Source organism: Mesoplodon densirostris, chromosome 2, assembly GCF_025265405.1.
Source record: "Mesoplodon densirostris isolate mMesDen1 chromosome 2, mMesDen1 primary haplotype, whole genome shotgun sequence".
Taxonomy (NCBI): Eukaryota; Metazoa; Chordata; class Mammalia; order Artiodactyla; family Ziphiidae; genus Mesoplodon; species Mesoplodon densirostris.
The window spans coordinates 18675297-18703217 of NC_082662.1; the positions used below are offsets into that span (position 1 = coordinate 18675297).

The 27921-nt window shown below is 53.6% G+C and overlaps 1 protein-coding gene across 1 annotated transcript in view; it reads left to right on the forward strand.

The window, feature by feature from the left end:
• The window catches only part of EPHB2 (EPH receptor B2), a 185913-nt gene that overhangs the window by 57927 nt on the left and 100065 nt on the right, over nt 1–27921 (forward strand). Inside the window, exons 2-3 of the mRNA XM_060080684.1 lie at nt 6297–6361; nt 9589–10273. Of these exons, the coding sequence (XP_059936667.1) occupies nt 6297–6361; nt 9589–10273 (750 nt within the window). The remainder of the gene's footprint in view (nt 1–6296; nt 6362–9588; nt 10274–27921) is intronic.

Here is a 27921-nt window from a genome sequence, read left to right on the forward strand (position 1 = left end):
CTCTTCTCCCAGCTCAGATGCCACCTCCTTTGAGATGCCTTCGCTGATTCCCTGGTCAAAGCTAATCCTTTCTTCCCTTGGGTCTCCTGGCTCGCAGCCCGGACCAGCTGTTTCACTCTGCCTCTCCCTGTAGAAAGTTCACATGTCAGGCACTAGTCTGGAAACTCCTTGAGGGAAGGACCTGCTCACCTGTTTCTGTGTCCCCAGTGCCCAGCACAGGGCCTGGCTCACAGGAGATAGAGTAGATGTGTGTTGAATGACCATGATCTTGTTACTTAACCCAGGAGAACTCAGGGACAGCTGCCAGGAAGAAAGAGCCTTTGAGTTAAGTTTTGGGAGAGAAGTTAGCCAGGCTATAAAGCTGGAAGGGCCAGGCATTCCAAGCAGGAAAATTGGGAACAGTCAAGTCACCAAGGCCCAAGGAAACATAGTACCTTCTGCAAGCAGAAGGAAATGCAGGATGGCTGGACACTGCTGGAAGTTAATTAGCTGGCCCAGCCAGCAGGGGCCTTGAATGCATTGTTGAGGAGCTATAGCACTTTATCTCGCTGACAGTGGGAGCTCTGAAGGGCATTAAGCTCAGTTAAGACATGATCAGACATGGGCTTTAGAAACCTCACCCAGCTTCCATGTGCAGATCGAATATATCTACTGTGTATCAGAACCAGTTCTCAGTGCTAAGGTTACAGTGGTGAGGGAAGCAGACACAGAACTCCCCCAGAATGAGGACCCAGGGAGACTGGAGATCAACAGGACTCACCTACATGATGTCACTTAATTCTCACGTGACCCATTTTACAGATGGGGAAACTGAGGCCCAGAGAGGAGGATGATCTTGCCTGCAGTCACACACTAGAACTTGCCAGAACCAAGGTTCTAGCGTAGACAGTCTGCCCCACTCCCCTGCTGCCCTCCCCCCTCTTTCCCCTCCTGTCCTTACATAGGGCCATATACAGGGAGAGCATACAAAAAGTCCTGGTGTGTGTGTGTGTGTGTGTGTGTGCACATGTGTATGTGTGTGTGTTTTAAGGCTGTAGCTGCAGCCTCCTAAAAATAACACAGAGGAAGAATGAGACATGTGGGTTCAAATCCTAGCCCTGCCTGTGAGCCTTTGTGCAGGCCGCTTCACCTCTCTGATGTCAGTTTCCACATCTGAAAAATGGGGCTAATAGTGTGTACCCCACTGGTTGCCATGAGCCTGAGGCGATACTTAGAGTGCCCAGCTCACTGCCTGGCACATGGTAGGCATTTAATGAATGTTCCTCCTCGTGTCTTTGGAACTCTCACCTACTGTCATTAGTGCAGATGATCAGTATCTGTGGCCCTAGAGAAGTATGACCCAAGAGGGGGGTCAGACAGAGCTGACCAAGGGTGGGTTGGGGAGCAGAGGGCGACCACCCACCCCAGCCTGAAAACAGAGCCCCGCAAAGCCACCCTCCTGTTGGCCCAACACTAACAACTTCATTGTGTCTCCCCTTTTAGCTCAAATATTTCTGAAATGCGCACTGCTCATTCACACATAGCCAGAGGGGTCTTCGGGCCTCCCCGGCCTGTGCAATTGGGGCCTCCTGATTGCTTCCTTCTGTGCAGTCTCCAGGAAGCAGAGGGGTTGCGGGAGCAGTGGGGCAAGGGCCAGAGCCGCTCCCAGGGCCCAGACCCTGTTTTCCCATCAAGAAAGGCACTCTGGGCTGGTGGCTGGAGGCCCTGGTTCCAGCTTTCAGCTGGATGCTAAGAATCTTGTCCACAGAGCCTCAGTTTCCTCATCTTTCTACTGGGATTTTTTAATGGTCACTTAGAGCATCCAGGGCTTGGGAACTGGACATTTGCAGGGCTAGCTGGGGTGGGAGTGCCCAGAGGTGAGTGGAAGGGCAGTGTCAGGCAGGATGGGGGGTGTGGATGGCACCAGAGGGGCTGGGAAAGATGTGGGCAGGTGGGTGTGGTCCAGCAAGGGGGCCTCGGAGAGCCGCTAACCTTTACTGGGCGGTTCCTGCTCCAACTCTCCAGCTCAGTTCTCAGCTCCCATCACTCCCTGCCCCCCACACATCTATTCCCACAAACCATTATGTTGTCTCCTCCGTACCTTTGCCTCTGTTGTCCCTTCTGCCTTGCACAACCTCCCCACTCAGCCTCTCCTAACTCCCTCCTAACTCATTCTTCAAGCCTTTATCCATGTCACTTCCTCCAAGAAGCTGTCCTTGAATTGTTTGTTTTCTTCTCCTTCCGTACCCGATTCCCATCACACACGGTACCCCATACACATTCCCGTTGCGGTCTTTGTCACATCATGTGGTGATTAATCAATCATCTGTGTACAACAAAAATGGCTTCCCCTGCATGCAGGATTGTCATTGTCACAGTGGGGATGGGGATGGGGACATTTCCAGCAGTTCACAGGCAGCTTGGTGGAGCGTAGTGGTCCCCAAACTGTAGGAAGTGAGATGATGTTAGCTGGTTTGCAGACGAACATTTTTAATTGTAATGGTCTTATGTTTATTTTCCTTCCTTTTATGGCAAGTGATATTGGTTTCCCATTTGTAATAATGATAATTTTTTTCCTCTTTAAAATGCACTTAAGAGAAAAAAAAAGAGTCAGAAGAAACTTTGTAATTAAATAACAGTGCAGGCTGTAGGTGAAAACAGCTGAAGTCATGGATGGTGTCCTGATGGAGCATGTGTTCAAGCCCTACAGTTTTAGGGGAGGGAAGGGGATTTCAGCCTTCAACTGAAGACCTACTAAGTGTGAAGCCCTGTGCTGGGTCTTGGGGCAGGTAAAGAAGGTGTAGAAGGGGAGAAGATCAGAAGGAACAGTATGTGTGAGAGAGTGCCAAACAGTCTGCAGCTGGAGCACCGCGTGTGAATGGAATAGTTGTGTGACCTTGGGCAAGTTCCTAAGCCTTTGTAAGCCTCAGTTTTCCCATCTGTGAAATGGGACAGTATCAACTATCCCTTGGCGTCATTGTGAGAATGTTGGTGAGGGTTTCTGGCTCCGAATGGACAGGGTCTCTGTCTCAGTGAACATGAGTTCTCTCCCTCTGTAGATTTTTGAGATCAGAGGAGCAAAGTCTGGGGTGTTTCAGGGAGGAGGGAAGTGCTGGTGATGGAAACAGGGCTTGGCTTTTTGAACCCACCCAGGTTCCTGAGGCAAGAACTACTGACCGCAGATTCCCCAGGAAACTGAGTTTGACTTTGGGGCTTGGTTTGAGAGGAACAAAGAGGAAACCAGGGCATCCCAGGAAAGCAGCATCAGACAGACCAGGAGGGGCTCCCCAGAGGCTGCGGCCCTTGAGCGAGAGGCTGATGTTTGTCAGGTGTTGGCAAGCATGGTCTGGGGTGTGGCGGGAGCTGCTTGGACTCGCCTTTGCTTGCAGGGGCCACCTAATGAGCCCAAAGGAAACGGTGGGTGTGTGCAGGCACTGGGTCGGCCAAAAAGCACCACATTCAATCTAAGAAATAATAACTGCCACTTATTGATGATCTGCTTTGCGCTGGGCTACAAGCTAATAGACCTTCCGTCTCCTTGCGTCCTCCTGTCCACCCTCGGAGGGTATTACGGCCATTCTCCAGGTGAGGAAACTAAGGCTTAGAAAGGTTGCCTGTCCAAGGTTACAAGGCAAGTGGGTGACAGAGCGGGTATTGGAATTGAAGTCTGACCTCCCGACCCCCGTTGGTCTGCTCTGCTTAGCTGCCTCTTTTGCAGAGGGTGGAGGGAGGTGTCGACATGGAAAGGCAAAAGGCCAAGGGGAAGTTGTAGGGAGAACACCCCGGGGTTCCCTCCTGCCACGGCCCCAGGGTAACAGCTTTCCCAGAGGCAGCCTTCAAGGCAGAGCCCAGGATCAGCTTGGTGAGAAGGGAGCCCAGGAGGTGCCAGCCTTCTGTGTCCTTCCCAGGGGACATGCAAGCTGGACCCTCCTCTTAGCCCCTTCTTGCTGTGAACCAGCCTGCCCATGGACTTCCTGTCCTTCTGAGATCCTCCCCTTGCTGGTTCCAGATGTGGTGGGATGCTGAGCCGGGGAGGGCAGTGGAACCCCCAAGCCTGAGCTCCCTGGGAGCCCAGAGTTTGAGGACCAGCCTTTAGTGTGTGACTTTTGGCAAGTCATTTGCCCACTCTGAGCCTGAGTTTCCACCCAGGCTATGAGGATGTCAGTTCACAGGCCCTCCTCTGGGCTGTGGAATCCTCTAGTGCTTGGCCTCTGGGTCAGCCCAAGAATCCAGCCAAGGGGTGGGGCCACCTGCTTGGCGGCTTGCATCCCCCTCCCAACCCCTTTCTGGTCCCAAGCAGAGTCTCCTCTCTCCCTTGTTCCACACGGCTCCCAGCAGCTGTTCCTCGGGCCCAGGCAGAGAGCCCGGCTTGGCGCGTCTCTGGCTGAGGCCGATGAGAGAAAACAGGTTAAAAGTTCAGCCCTTGTTCTCTCCAGGAGGAAAAATCTGTAGCATTCGGAGTGTGAAAAGGAACCCTTTTTTTCAGCTCCAAAGCAGCACAATACAACTTCCCTCCAATTTGCCATCAGAAAGATGCCCTTGGCACTGGACTCCACTGTCCCTGGCACCCTCCTCCCCCCTCACCAGCCCCCAGTGCAAAGGGACACAGTGACCGCAAACACAAGCCACAGGCGGTCATGAGGACACTGCCACATCCTCTCTTGTCAGCTCACAGGTCTGACTGGGGTCGCCTCTGGCTAAATGCTTCCTTCTCTCCCACCCTCCCATCCATACCTCCCCTGCCCTAGTTCAAGACCTTGTTACTCCCATTTCGACCTTCACAGAGGCCTGGACACTGTGTACCCTGCCCCCACTCTCTCTGCCTTAGTTCATCCAGCCCAGGCCATCAAACTAAGTGTCTAGAAGTTTATAGGGTAGGAAGCAGGAGACCCTCACCTCCCACTCTGCCACCAACTCCTGTGTGATCTTTAGGAAGTCTCTTCCCCTCTCTGTGCCTCAGTTGCCCTATTTCTAAAATGAGGCAGTTAGGCTAGACCAGGGATAGCATCTCAAATGGTGGGTGTTAGTTTCCTGGAGCACTGTGGTGAGAAGCATTGTGTAGCCACCGAGTGTGGGGATCGATTAGCGATGTGTCCTGGGCACAGAATTGGAGCATAGCAGCAAGCATGCCTCTCACTCACTCTCGCTGATCTAGGTGGTGTGGAAGGTCCAGCTGTGATCCTCTGGGTCTCTCCGCCTACCCTCGCATAACTATTTGTATTCATACCCCATCTCCACTACCAGACTGTGAACTGCTCCATGGTAGGGCTTTGCTGTTCACCATTTTTTCCCTCAGGGTATCCAGTACAGTGCTTGGTACATAATGGGCATCAGGATATATCTGTTGATTGAATACTTGAGTAATTAAATCTTCTCAGTGCATTGCAGTTCAGTTCAAAAAGTATTTTGAATCCCCTGTGGCAGGAAGGGGGTAGAGGGAGGGGTGCTGAGCCTGATCTGGGGGTGATTGGGGATCTCTCTGGCCCTGTGGGTCTCCTTTGTCATTGGCTGTATGGTTCTTTTCCTCCAGCTGCTGGAATAAGGGGAGGCAAGTGGGGCCTGGCTGGTTCAGAAGCTGATCTGAGTTTCCTGAACCCCCAGAGGGCAGGTGATGGTCTGGCCCCACTGGACACAGTGCTCACCCCTTAACACCCCTCCATCTCCAGGGCCCTATCCTAGGGGCAGAGTTGTCTGAACCCTAGGGGAGGGGACCCAGGGATGAGGACACAATGGAGAACCCCAAGTTCCTGGAGAAGGGGGAAAGGTATCCCTCACAGGAGGTGTGGGCCAGAGGGCCAACGTGGGATAACTGATGCGGCTTGGCTGGGACCCAAGGGAGGCCCCTGTAAGGCCAACATTCCAGTTTCTGAGAATTTGATGCAAGTGGAAAAGCGAACAGAACCCTAAGTCTGAAGTTAAAATTTGAGATTTCCTGAGGACTCTCTGAAGCCCATCCAGGAGACCCCAGATTAAGACCCTTCCCTACCAGTAAAGGAGCAGAGGGGCAATACCTAGGTTGGAGGGATGTGATTGGCTAAGAGGGTGGGGCATGACCATGTGTGAAAGGGCTGGAGTTGGACCTTAAGGGGTGGAGTCTAGAGGAATAGAATCAGATGATTGGCTGGAGTGTGTGAGTGGGCGGGATTATGGAGTGAGAGGCACGACCTAAAGGGAGGGTAGTCTATAGGGTTAGATCCAGATGATTGTTTGGAGCAATGGAAGTAGCGCTCTGTAGAGAAGGCCCTCAGGAGGTAGGTTCTTGGTGATTGACGGTGCTTCATAGGCAGCTCAGTGATGACTCTTTGCTGTCTCCACAGAAACGCTGATGGACTCAACCACAGCGACGGCGGAGCTGGGCTGGATTGTGCATCCTCCATCAGGGGTGAGTCAGTGGTCCTCAAACCCTGCCTGGTCTCCCAGGATACCTCGGGTTCTGCTGCAGGGCCCAGATGCCCCGCCTCCCCCGCCCCGCTGAATTCCAGCCCCTTCCCCTCCTTCAGGTCCCAGGACGTGGCCTCTCATTGCCCCACCCTGCTGATCCCCTACCACTGATGGAGTGCTAGTTACCATGACAACATGCTGGATGCTTTCAGACTTTATCCCATAGAATTCTAAACGGGAGGCTGAGGGAGTTCCCTGGCGGTCCAGTGGTTAGGACTCTGCGCTTCCACTGCCGAGGGCCTGGGTTTGATCCCTGGTTGGGAAACTAAGATCCCACAGGCCACACAGCGTGGCCAAAAAATAGCAAACAAATAAATAAATAAAAGCGAGGCTGAGAAGTGGTACACACACTACCCCCATTTTATAGATGAGGAAGGTGAGTTGTCATTTCCTGAGCACCCACTGGGTGTCGTACTATATCAAAGCATCTTTACATACATCATCTCCAGTCCTATGGGGAGGAATCCCCTCCATTTTACAGGTGCAGAAACTGAGGCTCGGAGAGCTATAGCCACCTGGCGGGGACCCTATGGCTAGTAAGTGATGAGGGCTCAGGTTTGCATCCAGGGCTGTGACTGAGTCTTCTGGGTCCCCCTAACACTAGGCTCCCCCTTCCTGAGCTCTTATCATCACACTGCCTTGGGTCCAGTGGTCTGAGCCCATGGAGGCTGTGAGCTTCCCAAGAACAAGATCAGGCACAATTTGAGATTCCTCTTTCTTCCCACAACAACCAGCTCAGCAGTTACATACAGACTGTGGGGTCAGACACTCCTGAAATTCTGTCCCAGTTCCGCCACTCACCAGCTGTGTAATTTAGGACCAGTTCCTTAACCTGTCTGAGTTTTAGTTTCCTCATCTGTAAAATGGTGATAATAATGTCTTCCTCATAGGACTGTTGTGAGGTTCTCCTGCAAAGTGTCTAGCACGGTGCCTGACATAGAGTGGGCTCCCAGTGACAGGTAGCTATAGTAACTGTCACCGTCATCAGTCAGTTCTAGTATCATTCCCTCCTCATCCCCCTGGTCTCTGGGGAGGGCTCTGGGCTCCCACAGCCCTTCCCTTCCCTTCCCCCCATCCCAGCTTCTCTGCTGGGACTCAGCTGCTGCCCCAAGGAGCTGCATCCCCCCACCCCCCTCAGGTCTGTGCTCTCAATAGGCAGGGCCCCAGGGTCAGGCCTCTTTCTGTGGCTCTTTCTTGTCACCAATTTTCCATCTGTGAAGGCGGCTGGGCGCACATCCCCACCCTGCCAGTAATGAGGCCAGGCTGGGCTGCAGGGCCCCCGGACGCAATTATTTGGGGTGTTTAGGCTGCAGGGCCTCTGCATGTTAATTAGAGAGAGGGGAGAAAGGCAGACTGATCTAATTAAGTGCTCTAATTAAGTTCTGAAGAAGAGCAGTGATTGAAACAAGGGGCTGACTTTATCACATGGTGCCACCAAAAAAAAAAAATTAAATGCAACGTAGGGAGCTTCAGAGCCACCATTGAAGGAGCGGCTGGGCCAGCTCAGCCTTCCCCACGCACACTTGCCCTTCACAGCATCAGCCCTCCCTGGGCTGGCAAACACCACCCCGCCCTGTGCAGACTTGGCCTGGAGAATCTGAGGGAGGCAAAAGGACAAAGAACACCCACTTGAGAGTGACACCTCTCCCACCACTTGCCCCCGCCGCCCCCCAAAGTCACATTTGGCAGTTGGGGAAATAGAGGCCCAGAGAGGGGCAGTGACTTGCCTAAGGCCACACATCAAGTTAGCAGAGCTGGGACAAAACCCAGGACTCCTGGGCCACTGTTGGGTCCTCATGTTTCAAGACAGTGTGGGCAAGCATGGGTCTGGATCTGGGTCTGTGTCTGTGTGACCTGGGTCAGGTGACCTCACTTCTCTGGTCTCTACTCCCTCATCTAAAGTAGAAATAACCCTACTTACCACATGTGATAATCATGACAAAGAAATGAGATCCTGTTACAGCACCCACCCTTGGCCCAGCATAGGTGAGTGGGGTACACTCTGCTGTTGGGTCTACCCCAGACGAAACCAGCCCAACACCAAGGGGGGCACAGGAGAAGGAGGGGACGGGTGGCCGATCCCAACAAGCTCTCAGTCCCACTGGGGAGACCAGACCAAGAGAGCCGGGAGTGCCCAGCACTTGTCCAGGCAGGTTGTCCCCGAGGGCCCAAGGGAGAGTCTGTGAATGCGAACACTGCAGCTGGAGGGAGAGCCCACGGCAAGAGGTTCCAGGGGATGGACAGAGAGACAAAAGATGCTCGAGAGGCCACAAAAGTGTGAACAAAGGCTCAGCCTGTGAGTGAGCTTGGCCTGTGAGCGTCTGTGGAGGGAACATGGCCTGTGCCCTTCCACTTCCAACTTTCCATGGCCCTGCCCAGCCCCTTCCAGCAGTGGAGCTTGGGAACTCGCAGCTGGGTGAGAGCCCAGGCTGGGGCCCAGTGAAGCGCCGAAGTGCGGACCCCAGGCGGGAAGGCGGGAAGGTGTCCCTCCAAGCACTGTCTTAGCCACTGAAGGCCCCAGAGCAGAGCTGCTCTCATGGGGGAAGGCCTTGTCTTCCTGTTATGGGGGTGAGGGCTCTTCTTCCATTGGACTGGGAATCCCCAAGGCCAAGGACTGTGTCTCCCTGATCAAACAGGGAGCTCCCGGCAGGCAGAAGTCCTGTGTCCCCCATCAGACTGGTAGCTCCCCAAGCACAAGCTCTGTCTGCTTTCAGACAGGGTGGGCCTCTCCCTGGTTTCCCTTCCAGGTGGGAGCTTCCCAGGAACAGGGGCCACATCTTCTTTATCAGATTAGTTACCCCTGGGGGTAAGGGTCACATCTCCCACGTTGACTAGGGCAATACCAAGAGCAGGGTGTGTGCCCTTCCCATCAGATTGGCGTGTCTCCCTCATAGACTGGGGGATTCCTCAGAGCCAAGGCTGTATCTCCCCCTCAGCTTAGAGTTCTCTGATGGTAAGCATCATGTCTCCATCATCAGACTGGAAGATCCCTTAGGTAGGGTCTGTGCCTTCCCCATTAGACTAGGAGGCCCCTGATGGTAGGTGTCCTGTCCACCCCCATCAGACTGGAGGATTCCCTAGGGAAGAGTCTGTGCCTCCCCTCTTAGACAGGGTGTTCCCTGGGGCTAAGCCCCTACCTCCCCCACCTGACTAGCATTTCACCCGCAGTGGGAAGAGGTGAGTGGCTACGATGAGAACATGAACACGATCCGCACGTACCAGGTGTGCAATGTGTTTGAATCGAGCCAGAACAACTGGCTACGGACCAAGTTCATCCGGCGCCGTGGCGCCCATCGCATCCACGTAGAGATGAAGTTCTCGGTGCGTGACTGCAGCAGCATCCCCAGCGTGCCTGGCTCCTGCAAAGAGACCTTCAATCTCTATTACTATGAGGCCGATTTCGATTCGGCCACCAAGACCTTCCCCAACTGGATGGAGAACCCGTGGGTGAAGGTCGACACCATTGCCGCCGACGAGAGCTTCTCCCAGGTGGACCTTGGTGGCCGGGTCATGAAGATCAACACCGAGGTGCGGAGCTTCGGGCCCGTGTCCCGCAGTGGCTTCTACCTGGCCTTCCAGGACTATGGCGGCTGCATGTCTCTCATCGCTGTGCGCGTCTTCTACCGCAAGTGCCCCCGCATCATCCAGAACGGCGCCATCTTCCAGGAGACTCTGTCAGGGGCTGAGAGCACATCGCTGGTGGCTGCCCGGGGTAGCTGCATCGCCAACGCGGAGGAGGTGGACGTGCCCATCAAGCTCTACTGTAACGGGGACGGCGAGTGGCTGGTGCCCATCGGGCGCTGCATGTGCAAAGCGGGCTTCGAGGCCGTGGAGAATGGCACTGTTTGCCGAGGTAAGGGCCACAGCGGGGCAGGTGCCCCTGCAAGTGTGTGGAGTTGGTGTTGGCTGCAGACTTGAACCTGGCAGCTGGGAGGGGAGGCTGGTGAGCACAGAGGCCTGGAGCTGACCACGAGGCCCTCTGTGGCCAGGGTTTCCAAATCTACAGCCGTCGTTCAGCTTCTTAGAGGGAGGCATTAAACAGCACTTCTTGAATGGTGGTACGTGCACGTACTGCAGGGGGTCTGCAGGCTGATTTTAGTTGAGGATAAATGTTTCTCATTTTAATTATTATGTCATGATGGCAGGTGGCACTTTATTTCTTCATTTACAAAAGTGATATGGTTTCCTTTTTAAGAAAATGTATAAGTCATAGTAAATAACATTTATAAGAGAACCTTCATTGAGCTTTTGCTGTATCAGTCAGTATAGGCCAGGCCACGCTGAAGTGACAAAACAATAAAAGTTTATTTCTCACTTAATGCTACATGTCCATTGTGAGTCAGCTTGGGATTCCTCCCTCTGGGAACCAAGCAGATGGAGGCGCCACCATTTGGAATGTTGTGATCACCGGGGCAGAAGGAAGGAGCAAGTGTGACAGATTGTATATGGGATCTAAATCTTCCTCTCCGGAATGGCTCAGACATCACTCCTATGCACGTTTCAGTGGCCAAGGCAAGTGATGTGGTTACTTCCAATTCAAAGAGATGGGGAAGTGCAGCTCCACTGTGAGCCAGCCCTCCTGATTAACATTTTTACTGTGTGCTGAGCACTTTACATGTCTAACTCATTTAATCCTCACAAGAACCCTATGAAGGAAAGTGCCATTTTATAGGAAGAAATCACAGCTCATACACAGTTCATACAGTGAATAAGTGGAGGTAGCACAGAATCTTACCCAGGTAATGTAATTCCAAACTACCCTCTTAACCACTGTGCCCCTTAAGTTAATTTAAAGAAAAATATTAAGTAAACAGTAGTACAGGTAGTATTTGATTATGGCCAAGAGTCACAAAGGTGCTGTGTAAACATAAGAAGTTGTACGAGGTACTGCATGGTGGTGAGAAGGCTGGGAAGGTAGACAGACCTGGGTTCAAATTCCAGCCCTGCCAGTTACTAGTTGGATGTCCTGATCCGAGTTGTGAAACCCTCTTTCATAGGGTAGTTGTGAGGATTCAAGACCTTAAGACATGTAAAGCACTTTTGATGGCTTCTAGTGTACAGTAAGAGGTTAATAAATGTTAACTAAATGAGATGCTACATATAAAGCCCAGCGTGGCACAGGTTCTCTGCAGTGTGAGCTATGGTGGTGATGGTGGTGACATAGGAGACCTGAAGCCTGCTTGTGCCACTTCCTCTTGCCTTCCCAATTGGAATTGGGTCCTGGGGTGTTCCAGTTGCCAGGCTACGAGTTTGGACCTTTTCCAGGGGCCTCGAAGAGCCAGTTAAAGTTTAGCCCAGGGTAATTGCAATGATCCTCACCTTTATGAAATTTTGTCGCATCCACCATCTCCACGGCTCCTCCCTCCAGCCCTCTGAGGCAGCATTTTAAGGGTCCTGGGAGGATAAGTGGGTGTATAAGAGACAGGAGCAGTGGCCTGTGGGGAAGCTGCTGCAGTGATCTCAGGTGGTCATGACTGCATGGACTGGGCGTCCACAGTGCTGGGGAAGAGGAGGGGTGCAGTCAAGGGATGTTTTGGCAGTGAATCAGATGAGATGTGGAGACAGATTGGAAAGGGAGGAGGGAGAGGAATCAGAGGGAACCAGGAGTTCCAGCTTACAGGGCTGTGATGGTCTTGGAAAAGAAATGGGGGCATTGGGAGAAAAGGCTGGTTTCTTAGGGAAGACAACAAATCTGGTTTCCTTTACTTGAGTGTGAAAGCGCATAGCCCTGGGACATGGCAGGGCTGAGACAGGCCATGGGGAACAGAATCAGTCACTCATTGCTTATTGGTTATTCACTCATCAACCCTGTGCCTCCTCTGTGTCAGACCTTGTGCTAAGCACCAGGTAAGACAGAAGAGAATCCAACTATGGCCTTGCCTTCTAGGAGCTCACAGTCTAGCAGAGGAGACCGACTGTAAATGAACAAGGGTGGGAATGCATTAGACTTGTTTTAATAGGAACTGCTCAGGCTGAGGTGGGCACAGAAGAAGGGAAGGCTTCACAGAGGAGGTGACATTGGAGCTGAGTCTTGGGAGAGGTATACCTTAGCCAGGTGGCCCAGTCCTTCTGGAGGTTGGATCAGCATCAACAGAGACCTGGGGACATGAATCAGTGTGCCTCATTAGGGGTACTGGTCAATTGTTTGGTGTGACTGTGGCTAAGGGTGCAAGGAGAGATGTAAGAAGAACTGTGGCTGGAGTGGTGCCCAGATGAAGAGGTGTATTAGTTATCTATTGCTGCATAACGAGTCAGCCCCAAATTTAGCAGCTTAGAACAACAAGCATGTATTTATTTATTATTTATTTATTTATGGCTGCCTTGGGTCTTCGTTGCTGCACAAGGGCTTTCTCTAGTTGTGGCAAGCAGGGGCTACTCTTCGTTGCAGTGCGCGGACTTCTCATTGCTATGGTTTCTCTTGTGGAGCATGGGCTTCAGTGAACAACAAGCATTTATTATCTCAGTTTCTTAGAGTCAGGAACCAGGCATGGCTTAGATGGGTGCCTTTGGCTCCAGGTCTCTCCTGAGGTTGCAGGCAGGCTGTCGGCTGGGGCTGCAGTTTCATCTGAAGGCTTGACCAGGGAGGGATCCGCTTCCACGTTCCCTCATGTGGTCGTTTGCAGGCCTCAGTCCCTCCCACGTGGGCCTCTCACACGTGCAGTGGCTTCCCCCGAGCACATGATCCGAGAGAGGGAGCGTAAAAGAGAGAGCACCCAAGACAGAAGCCACAGTCTTTTTATAATCTCATCTCAGAAGTGACATCTCATTACTTCTGCTATATTCTCTTCATTAAAAGTGAGTCACCAAATTCAGTCCATGCTCCAGGGGAGGGAATTACACAGGGTGTAAATGCCAGGAGGTGGGGGTCCCTGGGGCCATGGCAGAGGTGGCCTGTCATAGGATCAGAGTCTGAGCTGCTTCTTGCAAGGGGTGGGAGTTCGAGGTAATGCTGGGGCAGAGTGTGTCCAGCGCTGGCTTCCCCCCTCCCCCCAACCCCCGGACGAGGCCCAGCCCGGCCCAGCTGGCTACTGGATGTAAGTGGAGGCCAGTCAAGGTGTGATTAATGAGCTCAGGGAGCCAGAAGGACACCAGCTGCTGCTGTGGCATGTGTGCAGCCACCCAGATGTGGGGCTGCTTCAGCCCAAGTCCCACAGGCACTGGCCCCGCCAGCCCAGGACGTGTAGGAATGATGATTATTGCTCACATCTGGGTGGTTGGCAAAGTGCTTTCCCCATCTCCAGCTCAGGGATTCTCAGCCTTTACTATGCCTCAGGATCCGCTGGGAAGTTTATTAAAATGCAGATTCCTGGGTCTGGTGCAGACCTCTTCCCCAGGTCTGGTTCTGTGCCTCTGAGGTAGGGCCAAGAATCAACATTTTTAAACAAGCAGCACTGATGCTCCTATACCAGGACTATTAGCTCAGACACACAATGTGTTAACACATCCTTGGCCAGACCAAGCAGGACTCAAGGCCAGCCCCACCACCACCCCAGGGAGCATCCACCCTAAAGGGTGGGAGGGGACATTAGCAGAATCTCTGGGAGGGTGTGGTTTGGAAAGATCCATTTAATCTTGAAACATAACATGATGGGAAAAGAATCCATTGCTTTCTCAGAGAAATACAAATTAGAGAAAACTTGACGGTGGGGGTGGGGGACGAGGGGGACTAGGTGAGTCCTCGTGGGGAATGGCAGCGATCCCAGGGGTGGGCAGTGGTGGCTAATGATGGACTGGGTGTTCCCAGTGCACTGAGTGGTTCATGAAACTATGGACTAAACTGACTCAATCAGACCAACTTCCTCTAGTGCCTGTTTGTTGTGTGCAGGGCACAGTGGGGAGGGGAGGGGCTCGGAAAAGCCAATTAACCCCTCAACAAGCATGTATTGGGTACCCCCTGTGTGCCATTTAGCCCTCTAACAGATATTGATTGAGTTCCTTCTCTGAGCTAGGCACATGCCAGTGCTAGGGAACACAGATGTGAACAAGAGGGACACGTTCACTGCCCTCCCAGAGTTTTGGTCTGGGTGGGTGGATGGGGGAAGATGGAGGAAATAAAGTTAATAAACAAATAAATAAAGTAGTTATAAACTGTGAGGAGTGAAAAGTAAAACATAGGGTTCAACAAAAGAGATCAAAAGGAGGGTCTGCTTTAGCCAGGTGGTTCCGGGAAGGCTTCTTGGAAGAGGTGTCATTTGAGCTGACTGAGGCTGTCCTGGGATGGCTGGAGGAGAGCACCTGAGAGTCACGGTTTGGCTTCAAGTGGCTCCTGGGCAAGCAGAGCATTCAGACACAAGGGAACAAGGCAGAGCATGGTCCTTCCAGAAATGAAGTCTATCCAGGCAAAGTACTTTGAGAATACGAGGAAGAAGGCATCTTTTCCGACTGGGCATCTGGGAGGGCTTCAAGGAGGAGGTGGCATTTGAATTAGGCCTTGAAGAGTGAGTGGGATGTGGATGGGTGAAGGGAGGGGAGGAATTGTAGGTCGAGAAACTGCATGAATAAAGGCCCGAGGTGTGACCGTATAGGGCATGTTTGGTGGGTGTCCAAGGCCCTGGTGGGTGCAGGGCTGGGGCACGACTTTCTCCTCTTCATTCATCTATTCATGGTTCATTGAGTGCCTAATCTGGGCCTGCACTGGTCACACAGACACCAGGTGGGAGACTCCTGGGACTTCCTTCAGAAGAACTCTGCCCCCTTCCCCTACCCCAGTCCCCAGCCTCCTCAGGATCACAGTTCCCACTGGGGCTTGCCACCAGCTGATTTGCTGGTTGGGGGTGGGGGGGGCAGGAGAGTGGCCTTGGAATTCCTCCTCTGCAGCAGCTGCTCCCACCCAAGCCCTGAGTCTGTTTGCCTGACTCTTTCCAGATGTTTATGGAATTGATTGTGAATGTGTCCCTGCCTCAGTTTCTCCAAGTTTGTCTCCGTATCCCTATTCCCCTTGGTCTCTCCTTCCCTACTGAAGCCCCTACTTGCTACTCTCTGCCCATCAGTGGGAGCCCCCAGCCCAGCAACCGCGGGGGACCCTGCCCTCCTCTCTCCCCATGGCAGACGTGCGTCTATAACGGATCCAGAGGCAGTTCCACAGTGAGCGTGATTGCCGTGATGCTATTGGGGTGTAATGGGATTTTTAATGTTTAGCTTGGACAGGGAGAGGCACTGCGAGCCAGCGGGTTAGGGGGGTGAGGGGGTGGGAGGTGCTTGCACACACATGTTGATCCGCTGGCTCCAACTCAGACTTCCCAGTTCCCAGCTGCCGGGCTTCTCCTCCCAGCCTCTCCCTCTCCTCCCCCTGCCCTGCTTGACAGCCCCTAACCCTGCTCTCTCCCCCACCCATGGCCTCTCCTTGACCTTGGCCATGGAGACCTGTTTCTTCAAACCCCAGCCCTGCCTCTTGCTAGCTGTGTGACCTTGGGCAAGCAGTGGACCTTCTCCTGGTCTTCGTTTTCTCATCTGCAAAGCAGAGTAAACAGATGCACTGCTGTGCAGAGTAAATGAGAAAATACCTAGAAAAGTGTTAGAAAAATAAGGACTTTTACAAACACTGTCTTTTGCCTGTGGACTTTTTTTTTTCTCCTGATGAGCTTTTTTATTTTGAGGAAAAAGCAACTTTTCCTTATCACAAAAGCAATACAGGTTATTTGTAGAATCTTTAGAAATTACTGATAAGCCAAAAGGAGAAAATTAAAATCACACAGAGAGTAACCACTGTTAACAGACTGGTGTGGATCCTTCTAGGTGTATTTAGATGTATTTAAACATATTGATTTTTTTTAAAAGAAAAAATAGATTCCTTCTGAGAATACATGAGGATGTTTGACTTATTAATATTTTGTGGGCATTTTTCCATGTCATGTTGGATCATCATTTGGGAAGGCTCTTAGAATTCCATAATAGGTAGACGTACCATAATTTATTTACCAGTTCTCTAGTGACCCACATGTAGATTGCTTGCAGTTTTTCACTATCTTAAATGCTGGCATGGACTTCATTGTCCCTCTGCCTTTTTGCACTGCTGCTGGCATTTGTGTAGGATATGTCTCCAGGCACGGAATTGTAGGGTCAAAGGGTATGTACTTTTTTTGAGCTTTTGATGCACATTGCCAGATTACCCTCCAGAAAGACTGGGCTGAATTACCCGCCTGGCAGCAGTCTTCGAGAGTGTCTGTTTCCCCACATACTCACCAGCATGGGATATTATGCCTGTGGCTTTATTTTCTATTTCACTCCCAGAATCCTGTGCCTCCCCAGCCAAGGTAGGGAGGGGCCAGGGGTCCTCTCTGGGCCCTCAGGGTTGGATCCTGGGCCACCCTCAGGGTGGCCTCCTTCCCACCCTCAGCTCTCAGCTCCAGCCCTTCCCACAGAGGCCGGACCAGTGGCCCAGATGTGTCTGGCAAGCCTCTGGGGGTGGGTGTGGTCAGTCTCCGGGTGAGGAGGAGGGAGGCATCCAGCTGGCAAGGCCTGTGCTGGCTGGGGAAAGGGGTGTGAGGGTTGGAGTGCTGGGTGGGAGGAACGGCCCAGACCCCCGCACAGAAAGTTCTGCTGCTTCTCTTCAAGGGCAGGGTGGAGACGCCCAGCTTGGGGAGGGGGAAGGGTGATAGATAACCCCTCCAGACCCCCAGGCTCAGGCCAGGGCTGAGACCACACAGGCCAGCCTTCCAAAAAGGGGATTGGATGAGGACCCTGGCCAGTACAGGCTATTCAAGTCTTTGCTCTTAAAAATTAAAAGTACCCCCTCCCCACTTCCCCTTTTCTATATGCTCTCAAAGCATCTATTTTTGTTCACAACTATCTATCCATCTCTCCATCCATTAATCCATCTGTTTGTCCATCTATCCAGCCAGCTGGCCAGCCAGCCATCAGCCATTCACTGAACTCCAGTTTCTGATTTTTTTGCTTCGTGGAGAGATCAGGTGATGTCTTCATAGAGGACCAAGAAGCTAACACACAGTGAATAACACTCCTCAGGCACCTGCTGTGCGCCAGTCCCTGAACCAGGTGTGGGGACTGCAGACATGAAGAAGGCCCTTCTTGCCCTCATGGAGCTTCCAGTCTGGTACAGGGAGTTGGCTCCATCTGTAACTGTAGCCTTGGGGCACTTAGGAGGGAGTCAGGAGAGAGCTGGGGAGACTTCCTGGAGGAGGAGCCATTTTCCCAGGGCTTTGGAGAATGGGAGGAGGTGGAGGCAGGAAAAAGATAGTCAGAAACGATACTGATTTTTTTTTTAACCCTGGCCTCTTGCTGACCCCCAGCCATCTGGGGGAGTGGGGTACTGGAGAAGTATTCTTAGCCAGGGGAGAAGGGTAGAGGGCCTGCCGGCACTCTCAAAGGGCTGAATGAGGCAGAGGCTGAAAGGATCCTGAGAGCATTGGAGAAGGCCAGGGCAAAGGGTGAAAGGTACCTCTTGTGTGCCCAGCTCTGTGTTATATGGTCTGCTCCACTATCTTATTGAATCTTCCGTTGATTCGATTAGGTCCACTTACAGATGATGAGACTGAGGTCCAGAGAGGATCAGTGAGTTTTCCAAGGCCACACAGCCAGTAAGTAGCAGAGGCAGAATATGAACCCAGCTTTCTCCAGCTTGCTGGGACAAGTGATTACCCGGGAGTGAGTGGATATCTGAATATACTCTGCCCTGCCCACCTCCCCATTACCCAGGAGCCCCTGAGATGTAAGAAGAGTTTGACAGATACCCAGCTGAGGGGCTCACATGTGAGTCTGTGAGACCTCAAAGAAAGGAGGGGGCAACCAGAAGGGCTTCTGAGGGGAGGAGGGAGGCTCACGGCTGAGCCTTGGAGGACGCGTTGCTTTCATATCAAGAGATGTAGGGGGCCTCCCTGGTGGCGCAAGTGGTTGAGAGTCCGCCTGCCGATGCAGGGGATACGGGTTCGTGCCCCGGTCTGGGAGGATCCCATATGCCGCGGAGCAGCTGGGCCCGTGAGCCATGGCTGCTGAGCCTGCGCGTCCGGAGCCTGCGCGTCCGGAGCCTGCGCGTCCAGAGCCTGTGCTCCGCAACGGGGGAGGCCACAACAGTGAGAGGCCCGCATACCGCAAAAAAAAAAAAAAAAAGAGATGTAGGGCAGGATGGAGCACAGTCCCAGGGCAAAGGCTCAGGGGTGGGGAAGCCCCCCGTAGGCCTCCTCTCCTCGTGCCAAGCCGTGAGATGGCCTCGGGGAAGGAGGCCCACCCACCCCTGGCTAACCTCCGGCCAGAGAGAAGAGTCCCCCCCGGCCCCCACACGACATTTACCAAGTGCTCACGTCATGCTCCCTTCCTGCCCGGTTACCTTCTGGAATCCCCCCATCAAATTTGAAAACTGAGACTGAGGGCCAACCGTCACACCCCTCATAGTTGGCAGAGGCAGGTGTGCACTCTCGTGCCTCCTTCTGATCTCCTCTGCTTCTTGGAGGTGTCAGAAAGGCTTGGTAGCAGGGCCCCCGTGCTTATTTCTATGGACCAGGCAGCTCCCCACTCAAGTGTCTCACTGACTCCCAGTCACCCTCAGGGTTAGGTATCCTCATCCCTATTTTACAGAAGAGGAAACTGAGGCTCTGAGAGGTGAAGCAGCTTGTTTGTCCAAGTTGACACAATTAGGAAGGGATAGGATTTGAACTCAGGTCATCTGACCCTGGAGCCCCAGTGCTGCCCCCTCTCAGCCCCAGACTGGCCTCGGACCCTGAAGGCATCAGGTTGATGGGTTTGGTCGCGGGCTGCCTCCAGAACACTCTGGCAGGACCATAAACAGCTGGGGAAGTTCCCTCCCTCCAGCGGCTGCCTTTTCATCTGGCTGGGCTTCGGGATCTGGCGAGAGAAGCCCGTTTATTGAGGAAGTTTATGCATTTAACAGTTTAAGCCTTTCTAAGCCTGTGGTACAACAGGATTTGGGAGCTGTTAACAATTCTGTGTGGTTAAGAGATTTTCATTGCTCTGCGGCAGCTGGCTCAGGCCCCACAGGCCCTGTTCTGGCCTCCACCCCGCCCTGCTGGGCACCTCCTCCCTAGGACCCTTTGTCCTCTGCCCCCATCCTGCTGCTTCTCCCTGCTCCCCCTACTCCTAGTGTCTAGGTGTGAGCTTTGACCTCAGAGGGGAACCGAGGCCCAGAGAGGGAAAGGGAGCTGCCCAAAGCCACACAGCAGGTAAGAGGCTTGAACTGAAACCTGCCTGGCAAAGCTTGAGTCCCTTCCCACACCCTAGACTGCCTTCCTTGGGTAAGGGGGGTGGTAGGAGGACATTATGTTGCTAATTCTGCACTGGCAGAACTTATAACCCCTCTAAAACCAGCATCTGACCTCTACCGAGGCTTTGGAACAGGCCGGGGGTGGGGTCACTTGCCCGGGTTCACTCACCCTGTCAGGTACAGAGCTGGAATCAGACCTCAGGCCTCCCGAAGTCCTAATGAGAATTCTCCACACTATACCAAACAGGGTTTTTTTTTTTTTTTTTTTTTTCCATAGCCTGGCGGGGGGTGGGGGGGATGCCATTTGTAATTATAATGTCTTACATATGTACAGTATTTATTTACTTACACTCTGCCTCATTCCAGAAAAGATTAGAGGCTGCTTTTGTATAGCATTTGGTCTCACCCTGTGAGATACTTTGATCTGAATGATACCCACATGAGAGAAGCAAGGCGAAGGTTATTAGCACCATTTTAGAGGCAAGGAAAACTGAAGCCAAGAGGGGACCAGACTCTCCCATGGTCACAGTGTACTTTGGTGGCAGAGCTGGGACTTGAACCCAGTGCTCCGGCCTCCTAGGCCCAGGGTCTTGCTGGGGCCCCTTGTGATGTTCAGTCAGATAGCCCCCGTCCTTTGCCTCCACCTCTGCAGGGACGAGACCCCAGCGTTCCCTGAAACGCCTTAGTCTCCATCCTAGGTGGGGAGAGGTGGCCTGGAGGAGCTCCTGGTGGCCCAGAGGACACACGGTTTGTGTGAAGAGGAAGGTGTGAGTGGGATTGGCAGGATGTGAATCAGCCCCCGACAACCATACGGATAAAGGAGCCCATGGCTGGCGGCCCAGGGGTCACCCTGAGGGGTGGGCCGCCCTTCGGACTCCTACCCTCTCTGGTTCCTCGGGCTCTTTGCTCCTTCACCAGGCCTTCCCAATCTTTTTCCATGGAGGCTGGATGATGCTGTTGTTTTCATCACTGGGATTTGTTTCCTGATCACGGTAACCCATCTGCCCAACCCATCGGCCAACCCAGGAGAGGGTCACAAACACGCAAGCACTCCCACGTCACTGGTATCCAGACGCAGCACATGAACTTCATCTCTTGTCCCCTGCTCCCCACCTCACCCCAAACGAAGGGGCCAAGGCCACTGATCACCAACTTCACACTCATAAAAACTGAGGCCCAAAGACGTTAGATGAAATGGCTTATCCAGAGACCCAGCAATCAAACTCAGGGTCCCTGTACCCCACTCCCTGTACCTCCCACTGGACTCCGATTATAAATAACAGAGACCAGAGCCCAGCGAGGTAGGGACGCACATTGGTTGAGTGCCCACTGTGCGCCAGGCCTTATGCCCTAGGCTTGGTGTAGCATACTGGGTCCCTGTAGTCCCCAGAAGTTGGGTACAGTTGTTATTTTCATTTTATAGAGGAGGAAGTGGAGGCTTAAAGAGGTTAAATAACCAGCCCAAGATCACAAAGCTAGTGAATGGTAGAGCCAGCAGTGAAATCCAAAACCTGCTGTCTTCTCACTGGAATGTTCGTACGTCTCATTGTGAGTAAAATTTTTTCACAATCCTTATCTCATTTGTTTCTCGACAACCCTAGGAAGTAAGAGAGATATTATCCCTGTTCTTTTTCTTTTTTTTTTTTTTTTTAATGTTTATTTATTTATTTATCTTTGGCTGCTTCAGGTCTTAGTTGGAGCGTGCGGGATCTTTCACTGCTGCTCACGGACTCTTCTTTGCAGCACGCGGGCTTCTCTCTAGTTGTGGAGCACGGGCTCCACAGCACGCGAGCTCAGTAGCTGTGGCGTGCGGACTTAGTTGCTCCACGGCATGTGGGATCTTAGTTCCCCAATCAGGGATCAAACCCGCGTCCCCTGCACTGGAAGGTGGATTCTTAACCACTAGACCACCAGGAAAGTCCCTATCCCCGTTCTTCCGACAAGGAAATTAAGGCTCAGTGAGGTGAGGTGTGCTGCCCAAGGCTCACCGCTAGGAAGGGTCAGAGCTAAGACTAGAGCTGGGTCACTGGGTCGGTTTGACTCTGACACCCAGGCTGTGACCCTGCCAGCCCCCTTGCTGCTGATTCCTGTTCTGAGACCTCTCTTGAACCCGTTTATATGAGACCTCTGCCCTATCATTCCACTAAATCTGCTCATAATCAAGGCCATGAGTGACACCCATGTCGCCAATTCAGCAGTCAGTTCCCAGGCCTTGGCTTCCCTGAGGAGTGTTTATCAGAGTGACCACTGTCTCCTGGTGTCCCTTGTGCCTTGCCGGGTGCTTCGTGGCCAGTTCCCACTCAACTCCCACCTCTCTACCTCGGAGGCCCCGGTGCTGAGTCCTTGGCCTCCTCTTCTCCCTCCCTCCCTGGGTAGTTCCATCCAGGCCCTCTCTGGTCCATCTCCAGCCTGGACCTCTTCTCTAAAGTCCAGATTCACACACCTAACTACCTAGTGGACATCTCCACCATGCTTCCTCCCTGTTCCCTGCCCTGCAGCCAGAGGTCCCTCTAAAATGTAGATCATGGGAATTCCCCCGGTGGTCCAGTGGTTAGAACTCAGCGCTTTCACTGCTGGGGCCTGGGTTCGATCCCTGGTTGGGGAACTAAAATCCAACAAGCCGTGCAGTGTGGCCAAAAAAAAAAAGTAGGTCATGTCCCACCTCTGCTCAGAACCCCCCAAAGCCCCTCGTCTTCCATAAAGCAAAAGCTGAAAGGGCCCACAGAGCCCTCCGTGGTCTGTTCCTCCCCTCTCTCGGACCCATCTTTTCCCATTTCCTCCTTGCCTTCTCCACTGCAGACCCGCTGACCTCCATGGTGGTTTCTTCTGCCTGGAATGTTCTTTCCTCAAGTATCTACATTGATGGCCCTCTCACCTTCTTCAGGTCCCTGCCTGAACGTCACCTTTTCACCAAGGTCCCCCATTGCCCTAATTTTCCAAAGGGTGCATATATAGTCACACGCACACCTGTGCACATACACACGCACACCTGTGCACATACACACGCGTGCACACAGCCCGTCCCCCTTCCCTGCTTTACTTCTCTCTGTTGCCTTTGCTGCCATCTGACATACTGTTTCTTTGTTCCTTACCTACTTGTCTCCCCAGCTGAAATGCAGGCTCCATGAGGGCAGATGTTTCTGTTTTGTCCACCACTGTGTCCAGTTTCTAGACTGATGTTTAGCTCATAGAAACTACTCCATAAATGTTAGCTGCAGAGACCCACTCACCCCGGTTTCACACCCTGTACCCTCCCAACCCTGATGTGAGCAATGATGCTAACAGAGGCCCTTGGAGAAGCTGAGGGCTCTTCCGGCTCCAGAGGGACCAACTTAGCCAGGATGCATAGCAGGTCTGTCTGTGGTTGGGACAGGTGTTTCCAGGCATGGATTGAGGGTTCTTTCTTGGGACTCAGCATTTCCTGTAAAAATCTTAAATCCAGGAGCTGGGGACCTCAGAGAGCATCTTTCAGTCTTCCTTGTGTTTTCACATCAACAGACATTATTTCCAGCTCTTGCTCCCTTGCCTGCGCTGGCCCAATGGTGTTTGGACTCCCTGCATGGTCGTCCTAGACCGGGGCCTGCTGGGGGACCCAACTCTCAGTAGGAGCCTGGGGGAGCCCACCACAGGCCCGGGTCTGTGCAGACGCAGAGCAGGAGGAGACACCCAGCCCGCCGAGTCTCTGATCTCAGGTTCAGACCCCAGCCCCATTGCCTGACTTACTTGAGTAGGCCTTTGCTCTGAGCCTCAGTTTCCTCACTGTTAAATGGGGCCTGTAGTCCCAGCCTCACAGGGTTTAGAAGAGGCCCAGAGGAGTCACGGGAGCTCAGAAGATAGGAGAACGGTGGGGAGTGGAGGGGGTGCTCCTGCTTCAGGAAAGAATGTTTCTTGGGTGGGGGGGCGGTCAGCAGGCAGTGCCCTGGCAGTGCACCTAGAGAGCAGAGCGTGTGTACATGATTAAGGGGGCCGGGGGTTGGTTGGTAATCCCCTCTCAGTTACAAGCAAGGCTGGGTACACAGCAGGTGCCTAATACATGCTTGTGGCTTGGCATTGTTTTAACCAGACAGGGTGCTTTTATTGAGCAGCACAGAAGCAGCTCCCAGAGTCAGGGTGCCTGGGTCCGAATATGGGCTCTCCCACTCACCCTGGGACCCTGGCAGAGCACCCCCCTACCCCACCCCATCTCTGGGGCTCAATGTCACCAGCTATAGAATGACTCTTATGCACTAACAGCCTCTGATTCTGTTCTTCCTGGTCCTCACAGTGCCCCTCGAGAGGCCAGCAGGGCAGCTGTGACCAACTGCGACACCAGGATAGTGACCCCAGGTTACCTGCCACACTCTAGCGCCCTCAGGCAGGAAGGTTTAGAGATGTAGGTAAGAGCCAGCTGCCTAGGTTCTAATACTGGCTCTGACATTTACTAGCTCTGTGACTCTGGGCAGGTGACTCACTTCCCAAAGCCTCAACCTCCTCATCTAAATAATGGGTGTAATAATAAATGGAATGTTACAGGTGAGTTGTGAGGACTCAGTGCGATACTCAAAGTAAAGCACTGAACCCAGCACCCAGCATGTGGCATGTGGTCAGTGCTGATCATAGCCTGGAACTTGCTATCTAAATGCTCAGGGTTGTTACCATCCTGTTTTGCAGATGAGGAGACTGAGGTTCAGAGAGAGCAGGTGACTTCCTTTGCTCCAGGCCCCTCAGCAAGTAAGACCCCTTAACCCCTGTTGTCCAGTGGAGCATGAGCAGAGGGCTAGGTGGGACTTGGGGGCCAGTCAGAGCTATTTCCCGCCTCTGGCCCCCGTGTCCCCGGCAAATTCTGGGCCTAAAGCCTCACGTTATGTTGGCTCCTTCCAGGGAACCAGACTCAAGCTTCTTCCCTTAAAGGCGTCACCATCTGATTAGCAACATTTTAAAGACCTGAGAGTGGTCGCTGGCCTTTTTGCGCTGCCTGGGCGGGCCATGAAGCTTTGGGAGCCCCACATCCGTATCCCTGGCAACTGCAGCCCTGGGCTGCCCTCCCCCCACACCCTGCTGTCAGAGCTGTCTGTCTGTGGGAGCTCCCTGGAGGCCTGGGAGGGATGTGCACACACGCGTGTGCTGGGTCAGTGCAGAGCATCTGCGACACATCTGCCTGTGTGTGTGCACTGGCCCCGTTAGACGTGGGAACGTGTGTGCTGGGCCTGCTGGGAGTCTGTGTACCCGTATGTGTAGAAGTGTGCCCACTGACCCAACATCCATCCACGTGTGTGGTTGGAACATCTCTGGACATAAGAGCATGTGTGTACATTTCAGGGGTGGGGCCTGTACGTGCCCTTGCCCACGCAGTTTACCCTGGACCCCACTGTGAGTCATTACTGCCTTTGTGTTTGTATGTTCCTGTGTCTGTCTGACCTGTCCCAGCACATGTGTGTGCAGGGAGGAGCATACTCATGCAAGTGTTGGATCGCTTGGACTAGTGCCTGTCAAGGGGCATAGGTGCCACAGAATGAGTGTGTGCACCCATCATTGTATAAGGGGATCCCTGTCCTTGGGTGTGTGTGTCCTGGGTCAAGTAGGTGTGTGTATGTTTGTGCATATCCAACCACAAGGAGATCAAGCCAGAGTGTATATGTTCATATATATATTGTACCAAACCAGATGCACATGCACTTGGAAATGAGTATTTGTGAGCCTGCGTATCTGTGGTGCACTGGACCCACCAGTGGAGTATGTGTGTTGGCGGCAGGGGAGGGTGGGGGGGATACACACATACACACACTCACACACACACTTTCTGGGGGCCAGAATGTCAGGGCCATTGATTTTCTGTCTCTTAGAAATTCTCTTTGAGGTCCTCTTCATGTCTCTTTCATGAACCAAAGTCAGTGGTTCCAACATCCTTAAAGCAAATCGGGCCCATTTTGCAGCAAGCCTCTATCCTTGGCCTGCCTGCCTTCCCTGCTGGCTGTGTGCACAACACGTACATGCAAAATGTGCTTATGATTTACAGGAAAGCATGGGGGGGCCCTGGAGGGGTGCGGTGATGGTGCTGGCCCAGGGTCAGTTCTTCACCAGGCTCCGATATTTTCTAGTTGGTGGCCTTGGGCATTTCCCTCACTTCCCAGAGCCTCCAGTTTCTCATCTGCCAAAGAGGCCCAGACGGTGGTAAAGACATGACCGCAAGGCCCTGCCCAGGCTGGGATCGTCATTCCTCTCATATCTGTCTGAGGTGTTTTGTTTATGCAGCACTTTTGCCTTCTTCCTGGGGAGAAAGGCTGTGTCTACACGAGACACCAAAGCAGGGCCAGTGGTGGACAGGCCAGCAGGGGAGCCATGGTGCTTCTAGCAGGAAGGGAAGGGGCACACTTGAACTGTGCCGCCCCTCCCCCGTGCACCCCCTCTGTGTTATCCCCACTCCACAGAGGAGGAAACTGAGGCCAGAGAGCTGCAAGGGCCTGCGCGAACCTCCCAGGGGGCAGCAGGGGGCAAGCCAGCATCAGGACCCAGGTCCAGCCGACTCCTAGGCCTTCCCGAGCATTCGGAGAACGCTTCCTAGAGCAGATGGGAGCGAGAGGTCAGGCCTCGAAGGATGCCCATTCCCCATAGCAGGCTGGATGGCATACAAGCCCAAGGCACTGCATGAGCAGAAGTGAGGAAGCACGAGGCGGGAGGAAAGCAGGCCCTTCAGCCCCCGCCTCCCAGGAGCCTGCTCTGGCTCTCCCCGCCCTCTCCCCGCCCCGCGCCCTCCAGATGGGCAGCCCCTCGCCGAGGTCCCTTCCCGCCCACCCCTCGTGCTGCAGTCTTTGTGGCCCGGGAAGAATGCCTCTCTTTATCTCCCAGACGCCCCTTCCCTTTGATTCTCCTCTCCCCAGCGTTTCTGCCAACCTCTGCGTGTTGGGAATCCAATTAGAGGAGCGGACAGAGAGAGTGACAGCCGCACCGAATCCCGGCTCGGCCCCTCTGAGCACGCCCGGTGGAGCTGCAGGCAGCACGGGGCCTGCTTGTCATGCTAGGCCCAGCGCTGGGCTTTGTGGGGATTAGCTGCGGGGTGGGGGCGGGGGGGGTGACGGCTCTCCCGGGGGGGCTCTCCCCAGATGGGACCAGAAGTGATGCTGGTGAGTGTCACATCCCGGTGAGAGTGGAGGGGGCCACTCTGCTCTGTGTGGAACCCAGCATGGGGAAGAGGGGGGAAGGTGCCAGGAGGCAGGGTGGCCTTGGCCTGGAGTGGGCTACCTTGGCCTATAGGGGATGCTTGGGGAAGTGATGGCCCAGCCCAGTCGGGTTGGTTCCAAAGCTAGACTCAAGCAGAGCTGGCAGCCAAGCTCAGGTCTACCTGCTGTCGGGGAGACACCTGAATTTCCACCTAGGAGGGGCCACAGGGGTTCATGTGCTTGCAGGGCTGGGATATTATCTTGATGCTTCATTTGCAAAATACTTTACATATGATTGAGAGGGGAAACCCCAAGGAATGGAAAGGAATGGAAAGACACCATCACTGCATGATGGTGTCTGAAGAATTGCCCACCACAAGCTACTCCTTGGCCTGGCCGCCAGGTTAAGGCCAAGACCCTGCCCTTACACACCCACCACCATGAAGTTATCCTCCTGGTTTACTGCCAAGGAAAATGAGGGTCCCAAGGACAGAGGTCCAGTCTGAGGCGGAGCTAGGATTTCTCTAACCCCCTCCTACCCCCAGGTCACCCTGACCCCACCCCCAACTCCTAAGTTGGGAGAGTCCCCGATGCCCCCTCCCCAAGGAGGGATTTGGTGGCTGAAGAAATGGATTTCTGGACCTCAGGGAGAGCAGCAGCCTCATCCCCAGCCCCAGGAGCACCAGGCAGAATATGGGCCAACAAATGCCCCAGCCTCTCCAGCAATGGCTGGAGCCTACAGGGCACTGGGCCTTGTTCTAGGCCCAAGCACAGAGAGGGATTTGCATCCAACGTGGCTTCCGCCTCCAGGAGCTCACAGTGATGGTGTATGTAAAGGGGAAGCTCAGGACCGTGAGGACCCACAAGGGACACGGGGAGGTGGGGATGGGACCACACGCAGCCCGGGTGTCCCAGCGGGCTTCTTAGAGGAAGCTGCACCTGAGCTGAGACCTGGAGGACAAGCAGAAATAGCTTGAGGAGGCTCCGAATATTCTAGGCATGGGAGGCAGGGCAGGTGTGGGGCTTCCTGGGGAGAGGCCCCTGCCCACCCTCATCCCCATCCTCATTCCACAGCTGCCTGGGCTGGGCAGGGCTGACCCACCTCCTACCCCAGAGCCCCAGAGGGGCTGCACAGCTGTGACTACCTCCTGGGCCTGGCAGGGTTGGCAGCTTTGGATGCTCAGCATCTTC